General features: G+C 41.7%; 1 protein-coding gene across 1 annotated transcript in view; it reads right to left on the bottom strand.

Annotated features, from left to right (window-relative positions):
• Positions 1-12,342, bottom strand: part of LOC137241796 (uncharacterized) — a 67,744-nt gene extending 55,402 nt beyond the window's left edge. The window contains exons 1-2 of the mRNA XM_067769196.1: positions 12,322-12,342; positions 11,193-12,261 (exon numbers count right to left, since the gene is read on the bottom strand). Of these exons, the coding sequence (XP_067625297.1) occupies positions 11,193-12,261; positions 12,322-12,342 (1,090 nt within the window). The remainder of the gene's footprint in view (positions 1-11,192; positions 12,262-12,321) is intronic.
• Positions 12,343-13,973: the final 1,631 nt, after the last annotated feature.

Here is a 13,973-nt window from a genome sequence, read left to right as displayed (position 1 = left end):
GTAGAATGCATTATGTATTATCGGCAGAAAGCGCTCGCGCATTTTTTCGCAAAAGCCAAAGGCGATGGAAACTTTGTCATTGTGCCTAGACGGATTCGATAGGGACTTTACAGTGGACCAAAGTTTACCTACACCGGCAGAGAGGTTACAACCGCTTAGGTGCTCCTCCCATTTCACCCGCTTGTGTTCATCCACAAGCGAGCCGAGACGGATTCAATGACCTTGCGGAAAGCACGCTCCCCTTGGCGGGCATCAGTTGGGATAGGGAGGGCAGCAAAGCGGTTGTCTGTAAAGGATTTGTATTCGTCCCACTTTCCTTTTTTAAAGTCCGTTTTTCTTCGACGATGAAGTCGGCGGGACGCTCGAGCGAAATAATTGTAGGCAGGTGGTCGGATGCCAATGTTACCATCGGCTGCCAGTTGACGCAGTTTACGAGTTCTGCGCTCACGATTGAAATATCCGGCGAACTGTGACAGCTTCCTCCCATACTTGTGGGGGCCTCTCCGTTTATAGTGCAGAACGTCGTTTCTTCTATTTGATCCGCTAACGTCTCACCCCTACTGTCCGCCCGCAAGTTTGAATGCCATAGATCGTGATTGGCATTGAAATCGCCTAAGATAATGCGGTGACAGGAGAGATGTAGATGTTGATGATTTCTAGATTTGCATCGCCCGACCGGACAGATAATCCTTGACGTTCTAAGACACTGTTCCTGCGGTCGTTGTCGGGATCAAATATATGATATTGCACAGTGTGGTGTATGATAAACGCGAGGCCGCCTCCATTTCCGCTCTCGCGATCTTTTCTGTGGACATTATACCCAGAACAGGTCTGCAATGCAGATCTTGCTGTGTGTTTAGTCTCCTGAATCGCCCAGGCTTCTGGGTATTCAACAGGAACTGTTTGGTTAGCATCTCATTTCTCCCCCTGATGGGGAGTATTCTCGCCTCATTATGTAGATGGTTTTCTGGGGACATAAGAAGACAGCCCGTGGCGGATCTGAGAGCAGTATTTTGGCAGGCCAGTAGCTTCTTCCAGTGAGTAGTTTTTAGGTTTGTCGAACATATCGGTGACGCGTAGCATGCAATCGGCTGGCCAATTGCTTTGTAAGTGGTAATGAGCGTTTCTTTGTCTTTTCCCCAAGTACTGCCAGAAAGAGATTTGAGGATTTTATTACGGCTCTGGATTTTCGGTACAATTGCGGCTGCATGCTCACCAAAATGTAGATCCTGATCAAACGTCACACCCAATATTTTGGGGTGTGGGACAGTCGGCAGCGTAGTACCATCGACGTGGATGTTCAAAATGGTCAGCATTTGGGACGTCCATATTGTGAATAAGGTCGCGGAGGATTTAGTCGGTGATAATGCCAGGTTTCGCAAGGCGAAAAAACTGGAGAGGTCAGGGAGGTAGCCGTTTATTCTGTTACAAAGCTCATCGACCTGTGGGCCTGAGCCTGTGGCCAGTATTGTGCAATAATCGGCGTAGGAAACGATAGTAACTCCTTCTGGTGGCGAAGGTAGCTTTGATATGTAGAAGTTGAACAAATGTGGGGATAGGACACCACCCTGTGGTACCCCTAGTTTAATTCTTCTTGGTTTTGATGTTTCGTTTCTAAATTGTACCGATGCTTGCCGACCACGCAGATAATTTGCGGTTCACCTTTTAAGACATGGGGGAAGAGTAGACCCTTCCAGGTCTTGGAGTAACGTGCCATGGTTGACCGTATCAAATCTTTTGATAAGTCTAGCGCATCGAGTACTGTTCTATGGTGGGGGTTTTGTTTTAAACCGCAATTTATTTTGGTACTAATGGCATTTAGCGCGATGGTGGTGTTATGGAGTTTTCTAAAGCCATGCTGATGACAGGCTAGCTGCAAATTTCCTTTGAAGGAGCAAAATGGATTCAAGCGTTTTAGCTACTGGCGATAGGAGAGATATCGGGCGATATGACTCTCCTATGTTAGCTGGTTTCCCAGGCTTTAGTAGCGAGACCACCTTGGCCATTTTCCACTTTTCAGGAATGAGAAATGTGGAAAGAGACAGGTTGAAGACATGCGCTAAATATATGAAACCCTCTTTCCCAAGGCTTTTAAGCATCGGCATGTCTATGCCGTCTCTTCCCACTGTTTTGGATGGTTTAGCATGATCGATGGCATCCTCGAACTCTTTGGCGTTGATGGCAATTGGAGACGCGCTGAATTTATGTTTATGTGCGTGTCTGTTGGCACTTCATCACCAAAGGCGATGGAGATTTTGTCATTGTGCTTAGACGGATTCGATAGGGACTTTACGGTGGACCAAAACTTACCTACACCGGCAGAGAGGTTACAACCGCTTACGTGCTCCTCCCATTTCGCCCGCTTATGTTCCTCCACAAGCAATCTGATGCGTTGGTTTATATCCCTTATTTGGGGGTCGCCGGGATTGAGCTGTCTTATAAGGTCACGTTCTCTCGCGGATTCAATGACCTTGCGGAAAGCACGCTCCCCTTGGCGAGCATCAGTCAAGATAGGGACGACAGCGAAGCGGTTGTCTGTAAAGGATTTGTATTCGTCCCACTTTCCTTTTTTAAAGCATATGAAAGTGCGTTTTTCTGTGACGATGAAGTCGGCGGTACGCTCGAGCGAAATAAGTATAGGCAGGTAGTCGGATGCCAATGTTACCATCGGCTGCCAGTTGACGCAGTTTACGAGTTCTGCGCTCACTATTGAAATATCCGGCGAGCTGTGACAGCTTCCTACCATACGTGTGGGGGCGTCTCCGTTGTGCAGAACGTCGTTTCTTCTATTTGATCCACCAACATCTGACCCCTACTGTCCGCCCGGAAGTTTGAATGCCATAGATCGTAATGAGCATTGAAATCGCCTAAGATAATGTGATTGTTGCCAGTGAGTAAGGCACTGATATTAGGGCGGTATTCACTGGGGCAACAGGTGGCAGGAGGGATGTTGATGATTTCTAGGTTTGCATCGCCTGACCGGACATATAAGCCTTGACGTTCTAAAACACTGTCCCTGCGGCCAATGTCGGGATCAAATATGTGATATTGCACAGGTGGTGTATTATAAACGCGAGGCTATCTCCATTTCCGCTCTCGCGATCTTTTCTGTGGACATTATACCCAGAATAAGTCTGCAGAGCCCATCTTGCTGTGAGTTTGGGCTCCTGAATCGCAGCAATGCGGATGTTGTGCCGCTTCATGAAATCGACTATCTCCGTGATCTTCCCAGTTAATCCATTACAGTTTAACTGCAGAATCCTGAAGTGCAACGAGGGAGACGTCGTCACTCTGGGAGTAAGTGACGGGTGACTACGCCTGGGTTGTGAAAGGCTAGGACGCAACTGCTGTTGTTGCCCTGGGACTGGACTCCCTGGATAAGCATTGGGGTACCCGGTGTATTTGGGTTTGTGGCCTGGCAAAATGGCGCTATGAAACCCGTCGGGGGGTTGCCGTCGCGGAGACCAGAACATCTAGGAAAGTGGCACCGTCCAAGGCAGGAGCTGCATTGGGCGGATGTCGCAAACATATATATTCTGTGCTGGTAAACGGTGCAAAAGGAGTTAGGGACTAAGAGTGTGTTTCCCTGACCTACGCGATTGCTGCCGGAAAAGAGGGGGAAGAAGACGGGGGCAGGGGCTGATGCTCGGCATTGCTCCCTACTCTACTACGGAGAATGTAGATATGAGTGGGAGCGGCCGTATGAGTTGGTGGTGCCGTGGGAAGCGAGCAGCAGTGGGTACTTCTGAGCAGCGGGGCTGCTGAAAGGTAGTGGGGGACGCTAAGGCGTAGACTACGGGACGCCCTTGGGCGTGAACAGCAAGGAGCCACAAAAGATTTATAAAAGTTACGTGGACGTTTGGTTTTGGAGTCTAGCCCAGAACAACCTGTCCGATGCAACCATCCCTTACACGAGACACACTGACAAGAGTATGACCGTCCTAAAAAGATTATTTTCCGGCAGATGCAGCAAAACCATTTCTCAGGACCGGGGTCAGGAGACGGACCCGGATTGGGTTCGATACCTTCCCGGAGCAAGAGAATATGGAGCAGTCCCGCTGCAAGGAGCTGCTGGGAGGATGACAATTTGTGGGAGGGACGCAACAAATTAAATGGGGTTACACTGAAATGGCAGTCCTTGGTGGGGAAAAATCCCGAGTCGCTCGGGTACATAGAACCGACGGCCTTGGGAAGCGACTAAATCAGATCGAATCAAGGAATGAGATGCGCCCGTATCTACAGTCAGTACACGCTCCTTGCTATCCACATTCCCTCTGACGGTAAGACTGCTTGATTTCTTTCCAATTTGCGACACAGATATCACAGGTCATTCAATAGCTCGATCTTTACATCTGGTACGCTCTTGCTCATCTCCTCCAGCTTTGCGTTTACGGCCACCCAAGTTGGAACTCCCAGGACCAAGATCGCAATGACGTGCAATGTGACCGGGCTTCCCGCATTTGAGGCATTTGATAACTCTTTCACTCCGCTTTTCCGATCCTTTCAGCGCCTCCAATATTGTGTTTAACCAGTCTGGCCTTTCTACTTCCACACGGCGTGCTTTGAAAACTGGCTTACACAGAAGCGAAGCTTTTTGCTGAATCAGAGCATGTGATACAGTTTCTGTGAATGTAGGTTTTGGGTTTGCGTATATCGCTCGCTTCGTTTCCACGCCCCGTATGCCATTTATAAAGCTCTGGATTTTTACCCTTTCGGTGCATTCCACGGGTGCGTCCGCATTTGCTAGATGTGCCAGCCTTCAACATCCGACGCAAACTCTTGCAATGTTTCGCCAGGCCTCTGGAAGCGGTTCAGTAACTCCATTTGGTATATCTGTTTTCTATGCTCGCTTCCATAACGTCTCTCGACAGCGGCCATCAATGCTTCATAGTTGTTCCGCTCTCCTTCGGGAATAGACTGTAGGATTTCAGTTGCTGGCCCCTTCAATGCTACGAATAGAGCTGCAACTTAATCTTCAGCATTCCAGTTGTTTACTGCTGCAGTCTTCTCAAACTGTAGCTTAAAGGCCTGGAAAGGAACAGAACCGTCAAAGGATGGTGTTTTTACCTTTGGATTACTCGTTGATTTAGTTGCAACTGCTCGATACGTCCTCTCAAAGCATCCATCTTGTCCTCGATTTTTTCCTCAAACTGTAAAAGTTTTGTATCCTGGGCCTCCAGCTTCGATGTTACCCTTATCTCCTGTACCTCCAGCTGCGAGGATATGCGGGCCTCCTGTGCTTTCAACTGCTCAGCCAACTGAGATGTCAAATATGTCTTTTGCTCGTCCAGTTGGGATACCATATATGTCTTCTGCTCTTCCAGTTGTGATGACATATTTGTGGATATTTGTGATGACATTTCTGTTATATGCGTTTCTTGTGCTTCAATATTGGACGTTATGCGTGTCTCCTGCGATTCCAGTTGAGATGCAATTTGCGACGACATTGATGTTACTGTCGATGTTTGTGCAGATATTGCAGCCAATATCATGTCCAAGTCTGTGCTGGTAACTGTCTGCGATGTTTCGTTTTTTTTTTTCAATTTTTGTTGTTGATTCTTCCACATCAGGATAAAAGACATACTCGTCCACATTAATTCCTTCCAATTCCATAGCCTCTCGTAGTCGTGCCTGAAGTTCGAGTTTATTGCCGGTTGTATTCAATCCACGGCTCTCCAACTCCTTCTTCAGTTGCTGGATCTTCAATTCACTCCACTTTGCTATGGCCTTGTTGTATTCGAAATCTTCGGAATTTATTCAACAATTCCTCTTCTGACACCAATTGTAACGATTTACTGCAATTCCGCTTATTCCAAATCTTCTGCTAACGTTCGAATCGCTATACTGTTGAATAAATAACTCCAATATTGAATAATGCAAAAATGGCCTTTATTAAAGTACTTCAAAATAATAAAACATATACTTCGCAACCAATAGCTTGCTTAAACCAAACTGATTGTCGCGACTCTACTGTTTCTGCCTTTTATACACTGTGATTTCCTCGTTCGCGTCTTCTAGGCGCTTCCATTTCCAGAATCTACTAGTGCGCAATCAGCTATAAAATTACCACGTTTATAGCTTCTCATACGCGCGTGTATTTGTGAGCGACACTTCTACAATTATAATTTCATACTTTTGGGAGCATCGCAGATAAGATATCTGCATGTGTTTGTGCGTCTCTTCTCCGCTGCGTGTACGTACATATGTGTATACATAATAATTGATCTATTGATGTGCATACAAGTCACTGCTCAGCATCGGCTTAGAGATGATAGTATCCCTTAGTGTTGCTAATATTCGTCAAAATACCATAGAGTTATTGCAAATTTTTTTTAATGTTAGACATAATAAGGACCCTGATAACTTCGGAACTATTTTCGTACAAAATAAGGCGTGATTATCTATAGATTTTTGGGGTTTTCCTGGTGCAAGTCCTCTTTTATAAGGGAAAACGCACATCAAATTTTCGTGTTTTTGCCTTAAACCGCTTTAAAGCTCTTTTATTAGTGAGTGTTATCACGCTCATTTTTTATGCAGATTTTTCGCCTCAGAGACGAATCGCTAATGTATTTGCACTATGTTAAACGATGGCAGCATATCATATGACAATTGATTTCGCCTTCCCGTTTGACATAAAGCAAGGCGAATTTAGTACCAGGTGGTATTATCCCAACAGCTGATTGCTTCTTGATAATTTTCCATACAACGCCTTGTACTACAACATGTCAGTTAATCTAAATCAACGAACATTTTCTTTTGACTTGACACTCTTCTGTATGGCGAACTGGTTGAATTCGCTTTGCCCCACCTGGTATGGATTCGCCTTGTACTACAACATGTCAGTTAATCTAAATCAACTAACATTTTCTTTTGACTTGACATTCTTCTGTACGGCGAATTGGTTGAATTCGCTTTGCAACCACCTGGTATGGATTCGCCTTGAAACAACGCCTTCTACTACAACATGTCAGTTAATCTAAATCAACGAACATTTCTTTTGATTTGACATTCTTTTGTACGGCGAATTGGTTGAATTGGTTGAATTCGCTTTGCCACCACCTGGTATGGATTCGCCTTGACATAAAGTAAGAAACGTAAAGGCCAAACGAAAATGATAAAGAATACGATTGCTAGAAGAAATCGTTTGGACGTGAATAATTCGTCTGAGCTATCGTTCGCAATACAGAATGAAGCCCTTGGCTCTACGTAGAAAATCTCCCTGCCAAAATTTAAAAAATTACTCAACTAGGAAATAAGGAAGAATTTTATTTCTAGGAAATATTTGATATATAACAAGTAAGGAAGTCTAAGTTCGGGTGTAACCGAACATTACATACTCAGTTGAGAGCTGTGGAGACAAAGTAAGGGAAAATCACCATGTTGTAAAAAGAACCTTGGGTAACCCTGGAATGTGTTTGTATGACATGTGTATCAAATGGAAGGTATTAAAGAGTATTTTAAGAGGAAGTGGACCATAGTTCTATAGATGGACGCCATTTAGGGATATCGCCATAAAGGTGGACCAGGCCTGACTCTAGAATTTGTTTGTACGATATGGGTATCAAATGAAATGTGTTAATGATAATTTTAAAAGGGAGTGGGCCTAAGTTCTATAGGTGGACGCCTTTTCGAGATATCGCCATAAAGGTGGACCAGGGGTGACTCTAGAATTTATTTTGTACGATATGGGTATCAAATGAAAGGTATTAATGAGTATTTTAAAAGGGCGTGGGCCTAAGTTCTATAGATGGACGCCGTTTCGAGATATCGCCATAAAGGTGGACCAGGGGTGACTCTAGAATTTATTTTGTACGATATGGGTATCAAATGAAAGGTATTAATGAGTATTTTAAAAGGGCGTGGGCCTAAGTTCTATAGATGGACGCCGTTTCGAGATATCGCCATAAAGATGGATCAGCGTGACTCTAGAATTTGTTTGTACGATATGAGTATCAAATGAAAGGTGTTAATGAGTATTTTAAGAGGGCGTGGGCCTTAGTTCTATAGGTGGACGCCTTTTCGAGATATCGCCATAAAGGTGGACCAGGGGTGACTCTAGAATTTGTTTGTACTATACGGGTATCAAATGAAAGGTGTTAATGAGTATTTTGAAAGGGAGTGGGCCTTAGTTCTATAGGTGGACGCCTTTTCGGAATATCGTTATAAAAGTGGACCAGGGGTGACTCTAGAATGCGTTTGTACAATATGGGTATCAAATGAAAGGTGTTAATGTGTATTTTAAAAGGGCGTGGGCCTTAGTTCTATAGGTGGACGCCTTTTCGAGATATCGCCATAAAGGTGGACCAGGGGTGACTCTAGAATTTGTTTGTACGATATGGATATCAAATGAAAGGTGTTAATGAGTATTTTAAAAGGGCGTGGTCCTTAGTTCCATAAAGGTGGACCAGGGGTGACTCTAGAATTTGTTTGTACTATATGGGTATCAAATGAAAGGTGTTGATGAGTATTTTGAAAGGGAGTGGGCCTTAGTTCTATAGATGGACGCCTTTTCGGAATATCGTTATAAAAGTGGACCAGGGTTGACTCTAGAATGCGTTTGTACAATATGGGTATCAAACGAAAGGTGTTAATAAGTGTTTTAAAAGGGAGTGGGCCTTAGTTCTATAGGTGGACGCCTTTTCGGAATATCGTTATAAAAGTGGACCAGGGGTGACTCTAAAATGCGTTTGTATAATATGGGTATCAAATGAAAGGTGTTAATGAGTATTTTAAAAGGGCGTGGGCCTTAGTTCTATAGGTGGACACCTTTTCGAGATATCGCCATAAAGGTGGACCAGGGGTGACTCTAGAATTGGTTCGTACGATATGGGTATCAAATGAAAGGTGTTAATGAGTATTTTAAAAGGGTGTGCGCCTTAGTTCTATAGGTGGACGCCTTTTTGAAATATCGCCATAAAGGTGGACCCTGACTCTAGAATTTGTTTGTACGATATGGGTATCAAATGAAAGGTGTTAATGAGTATTTTAAAAAGGAGTAGGCCTTAGTTCTATATGTGGACGCCTTTTCGAGATATCGCCATAAACGTGGACCAGGGGTGACTCTAGAATTTGTTTGTACTATATGGGTATCAAATGAAAGGTGTTAATGAGTACTTTAAAAAGGAGTGGGCCTTAGTTCTATATGTGAACGCCTTTTCGAGATATCGCCATAAATGTGGACCAGGGGTGACTCTAGAATGTGTTTGTACGATATGGGTATCAAATTAAAGGTATTAATGAGGGTTTTAAACGGGAGTGGCCCTTAGTTATATATGTGAAGGCGTTTTCGAGATATCGACCAAAATGTGGACCAGGGTGATCCAGAACATCATCTTTCGGGTACCGCTAATTTATTTATATATGTAATACTACGAACAGTATTCCTTCCAAGATTCCAAGGGCTTTTGATTTCGCCCTGCAAAACTTTTTCATTTTCTTCTACTTAATATGGTAGGTGTCACACCCATTTTACCAAGATTTTTCTAAAGTTATATTTTGCGTCAATAGACCAATACAATTACCATATTTCATCCCTTGTTTCGTATTTGGTATATAATTATGGCATTTTTTTCATTTTTCGTAATTTTCGATATCGAAAAAGTGGGCGTGGTCGTAGTCGGATTTCGCTCATTTTTTACACCAATACAAAGTGAGTTCAGGTAAGTACGTCAACTGAGTTTAGTAAAGAAATATCGATTTTTGCTCAAGTTATCGTGTTAACGGCCGAGTGGAAGGACAGACGGTCGACTGTGTATAAAAACTGGGCGTGGCTTCAACCGATTTCGCCCTTTTTCACAGAAAACAGTTATCGTCCTAGAATCTAAGCCTCTACCAAATTTCACAAGGATTGGTAAATTTTTGTTCGACTTATGGCATTAAAAGTATCCTAGACAAATTAAATGAAAAAGGGCGGAGCCACGCCCATTTTGAAATTTTCTTTTATTTTTGTATTTTGTTGCACCATATCATTACTGGAGTTGAATGTTGACATAATTTACTTATATACTGTAAAGATATTAACTTTTCTTTTAAAATTTGAATTTAAAAAAAAAATTTTTTAAAGTGGGCGTGGTCGTTCTCCGATTTTGCTAATTTTTATTAAACAGGCATATAGTAATAGATGTAACGTTCCTGCCAAATTTCATCATGATATTTTCAACGACTGCCAAATTACAGCTTGCAAAACTTCTAAATTACCTTCTTTTAAAAGTGGGCGGTGCCACGCCCATTGTCCAAAATTTTACTAGTTTTCTATTCTGCGTCATAAGTTCAACTCACCTACCAAGTTTCATCGCTTTATCCGTATTTGGTAAGGAATTATCGCACTTTTTCGATTTTTCGAAATTTTCGATATCGAAAAAGTGGGCGTGGTTATTGTCCGATATCGTTCATTTTAAATAGCGATCTGAGATGAGTGCCCAGGAACCTACATACCAAATTTCATCAAGATACCTCAAAATTTACTCAAGTTATCGTGTTAACGGACAGACGGACGGACGGACGGACGGACGGACGGACATGGCTCAATCGAATTTTTTTTCGATACTGATGATTTCGATATATGGAAGTCTATATCTATCTCGATTCCTTTATACCTGTACAACCAACCTTTATCCAATCAAAGTTAATATACTCTGTGAGCTCTGCTCAACTGAGTATAAAAAGCGGGAGTGGCTATGTGCCGACTCCGTGCAATTTAACTGGAAGCCTTACTCGTGCTAGGAAGTTCTATTAAAATTTAATTTCAATATTGTTCAATTGTTTAAACGAAAGTTAGTGCAGATAGGCTGATGGACGTATGGATGAGCAATGGTAATTTACATTTTATTCGGTTGAGGCTTCCGAATTTTTCGGACGGGACTACCCTTTCTTTGTTGATACACGACAGACAAGGGGGCAACTGTTCCCTTTATTTTGCAGCCGTATCCATAGAAGGCTATGCAGACTCCTTTTGGTGAAAAGGGTGTGTGAATATGTAAAACTTAAACTCCCGTTTCTATGACCACTGCCGAGCTGAAAGTTGCAGGGTGGGTTTTATGGCCCTTTTAAAGAATCGTTTGACGATACTTATCCGCTTCTGCACATTTATAAGGGAGCGGGTTTCCTTCAACGCCCAAGAGTGCACGGCAAGCATTAAGTGCAGGGCAGTTATTACCTTACCCCACACATGTTTTTAATTTGCTAACACTTACCCTCCGGATACAACAATATAGCTGTGTCTATGCGTCCATAAGCTAATATTTCATTGGGTTCATCAGCTTGATACAATTCAATTAGCAACTGCTGTTCATCAAATGCTAAAACATCTTCCAAAACTCGCACAAATTGCTCAGATAAAACATAACGATGCGTTGAATTACTTGCTATTACTTCATCATCAATATTAACTCTCTCTGTGTCAATTTGTGATCCCTCGGCATAGACGAGACGACGAAACATATTGAATAGACTAACAGAATTACCACAATGTATGCCCAGGCAGTCATGATTATTAAGTTCTTTTCTAATCAAAGTTTCCCACTTTAATTGCAAGGAATTTTTTGGTACTACCTGTTGTTGTTGTGTAAATTTGTTATATGTACAAAATTTTACTTTTTCATGTTGATTTGCTTTTGATTCAAAATAAAAATCGGCTACCAAAGTTCCTGCAAAATCTGCTATATTCGATCGTGCATTAAAAATGGATTCAAATGATATATAAACAATATTGTGGATTGTTAGCTCTTTAAGTAGCGGTAATAAGGCATAAATTTCCCAGGTGGTGATGCATGAACCGATTGACATTTTAGCCATTGGAAGTGGATATAAAATGCAGCTAAAGGCTGCAGTCTCTCGTTTTTTAGTATAAAGTTTTAAAAGGTCAATATGACCTTGTGAAAGTGGTCTTAATTCTTCTTCATACAAGTCGGTTTCTCCTTCTTCTTCTTCTCGTAACGTTGCTTCCTCTCCTTTGTTGTGGGAAATGCGCACCCTCACTCGCTCATAAAGGGTTAATAGTAAAGGATTGTCACATAATATATTCATGTCATCTATACTATCTTGCTCGATCATTAAGCTAAATGTTGGCTTATATATATCAAATATGGATAAGTGTATAATATTATCAGTTGGATAATGATCTTCTAGTTTGGTTAGTGTCTCATTTGCGTGACATAAATGTATTTCTAATTTTCCGTTGCTAGATGGAAGCTTTTCCAGCGCTTTCAATCGTATATATAGAAATATTCGCTGCGCGTGTTGTCGAATTTCCACATGTTCCTTCTGCGCAAGACATCAAAATGGGTTATACAATTGACCAAATATTAATATGGTAAGAGTTACCGTCTCATTCTTTGAGGACATATTCCGTTTTATTAGCGAAATTCACACTATTTTATCTAAATTTATTCGACTGCCTGCGGGATTTTCTCGGGTTTAAAAACGTTTTTGAAAACTATGAAGAAGTTTTACACAAAATAAGAAAAAAGTGTTGAGTTACGGAATGAACAATTTTTATGGTAATGTAGGAAAATGCCAGATTAAGCAGCTACTTGGAATGACCGCGTTCTTGCAGCAGAGTGTACCGGTGCCCGATGGTTGATGCCTTCCGCAAGTCGTGGCGACGCCACAATGTTAGTATTGTGGTGGGAAAATGCATCAAGACAAGGTTTTCCAATACAACATTAACCCTTTCACTATATAGTATCCATATGGATACATTCAACTTTGTGGGGTGCTGACAGTCTCCACCCCAAAAAAGTAACTTAGTTTTCAACTGTTTATTATATTTTAAGGTTTACTTTTAACTGGTAATAATGTAGCGTTTTAAAAAAGGCCATCTTTTTTTTTTTTTGTTTTTTTATTTTTACATATTACATATAAATGTGACATATATCTTGTTCTGAACGCATCAAATACGTAGAAAATCGGTCAATTCAACATATTGCATAAGTATTGTTACGAATATTAGCAACACTAAGGGGTACTGCCATCTCTAAGCGGATGCTAAGCAGTGACTTGCTTGCACATCAATAATTCAATCATTAGATCTACACATATGTACGTACACGCAGCGGAGAAGCAACGCACAAACACATGCAGATATCTTATCTGAGATATTCAATTATAATTGTGGAAGTGTCGCTCACAAACACACGCGAATATGAGAGCTATACACGTACATCTGTAGTTATAATATAACAGATAACCAACTAGTAGATTCTAGAACAGAAGCGCCTAAAAGATGCAACGAGGAAATCAAAGAGTATAAAAGGCAGCAATAGTAGAGGCGCTACAATCAAGGGCCCAATACTGATACTTAGCATAGACTTGACTTGGCTTGAGAACTGTCACTCAGAGTTCTGTTAAATGAACATTGCATGTTACTGATTATTCAAAACTTAGCAACACTTAACTTCACTTAGAAGTCTGTTGAATTTTGATTTTCTAAGTGACGTTTACATTTTGAGATGCCATTTGTTTGTTTCCATTTCATTTTGTCATACAAATTGACATTTATTTAAAAATAAATTTCAAAGCTGATTATGATGCCAGATTGTATGCGCCAAGTGGAGTATAATCGTGGCTAAGTTTCCAAGTTTACGCTAAGTCAAGCCAAGTCTATGCTAAGTATCAGTAATGGGAGCTTCAGTTTTGAATTAAGTACGCTATCTGTCGGGCAATAGTAGTGTTATTGTACTTTAATAAAGGCCATTTTGCATTATTGTAAAGTGGAGTTATTTATTCAACAGTTTAGTGATTCGAACTTAGCAGAAGGTTGCAAATAAGAGGATTTGCAGTAAATTCGTTACAATATATATAAACTTCAAATTATATATGTATGTAGGTGTAGATCGGGTTGCATCCTAAACGCATCGACCGATCACAACCAAATTTGCACAACCCACTAGAAACCTTCCAAGGATGTTGATAGGCTAAAAATAATTTCGATATATGAAAGAGGCGTGGCACTTGCCATACAACTGGAACCTTTG

This window comes from Eurosta solidaginis, chromosome 2 (genome assembly GCF_040869045.1).
Source record: "Eurosta solidaginis isolate ZX-2024a chromosome 2, ASM4086904v1, whole genome shotgun sequence".
Classification (NCBI taxonomy): Eukaryota; Metazoa; Arthropoda; class Insecta; order Diptera; family Tephritidae; genus Eurosta; species Eurosta solidaginis.
The sequence above is the reverse complement of the archived record's forward strand: the minus strand, read 5'-3'. Positions and strand labels throughout refer to the sequence as shown.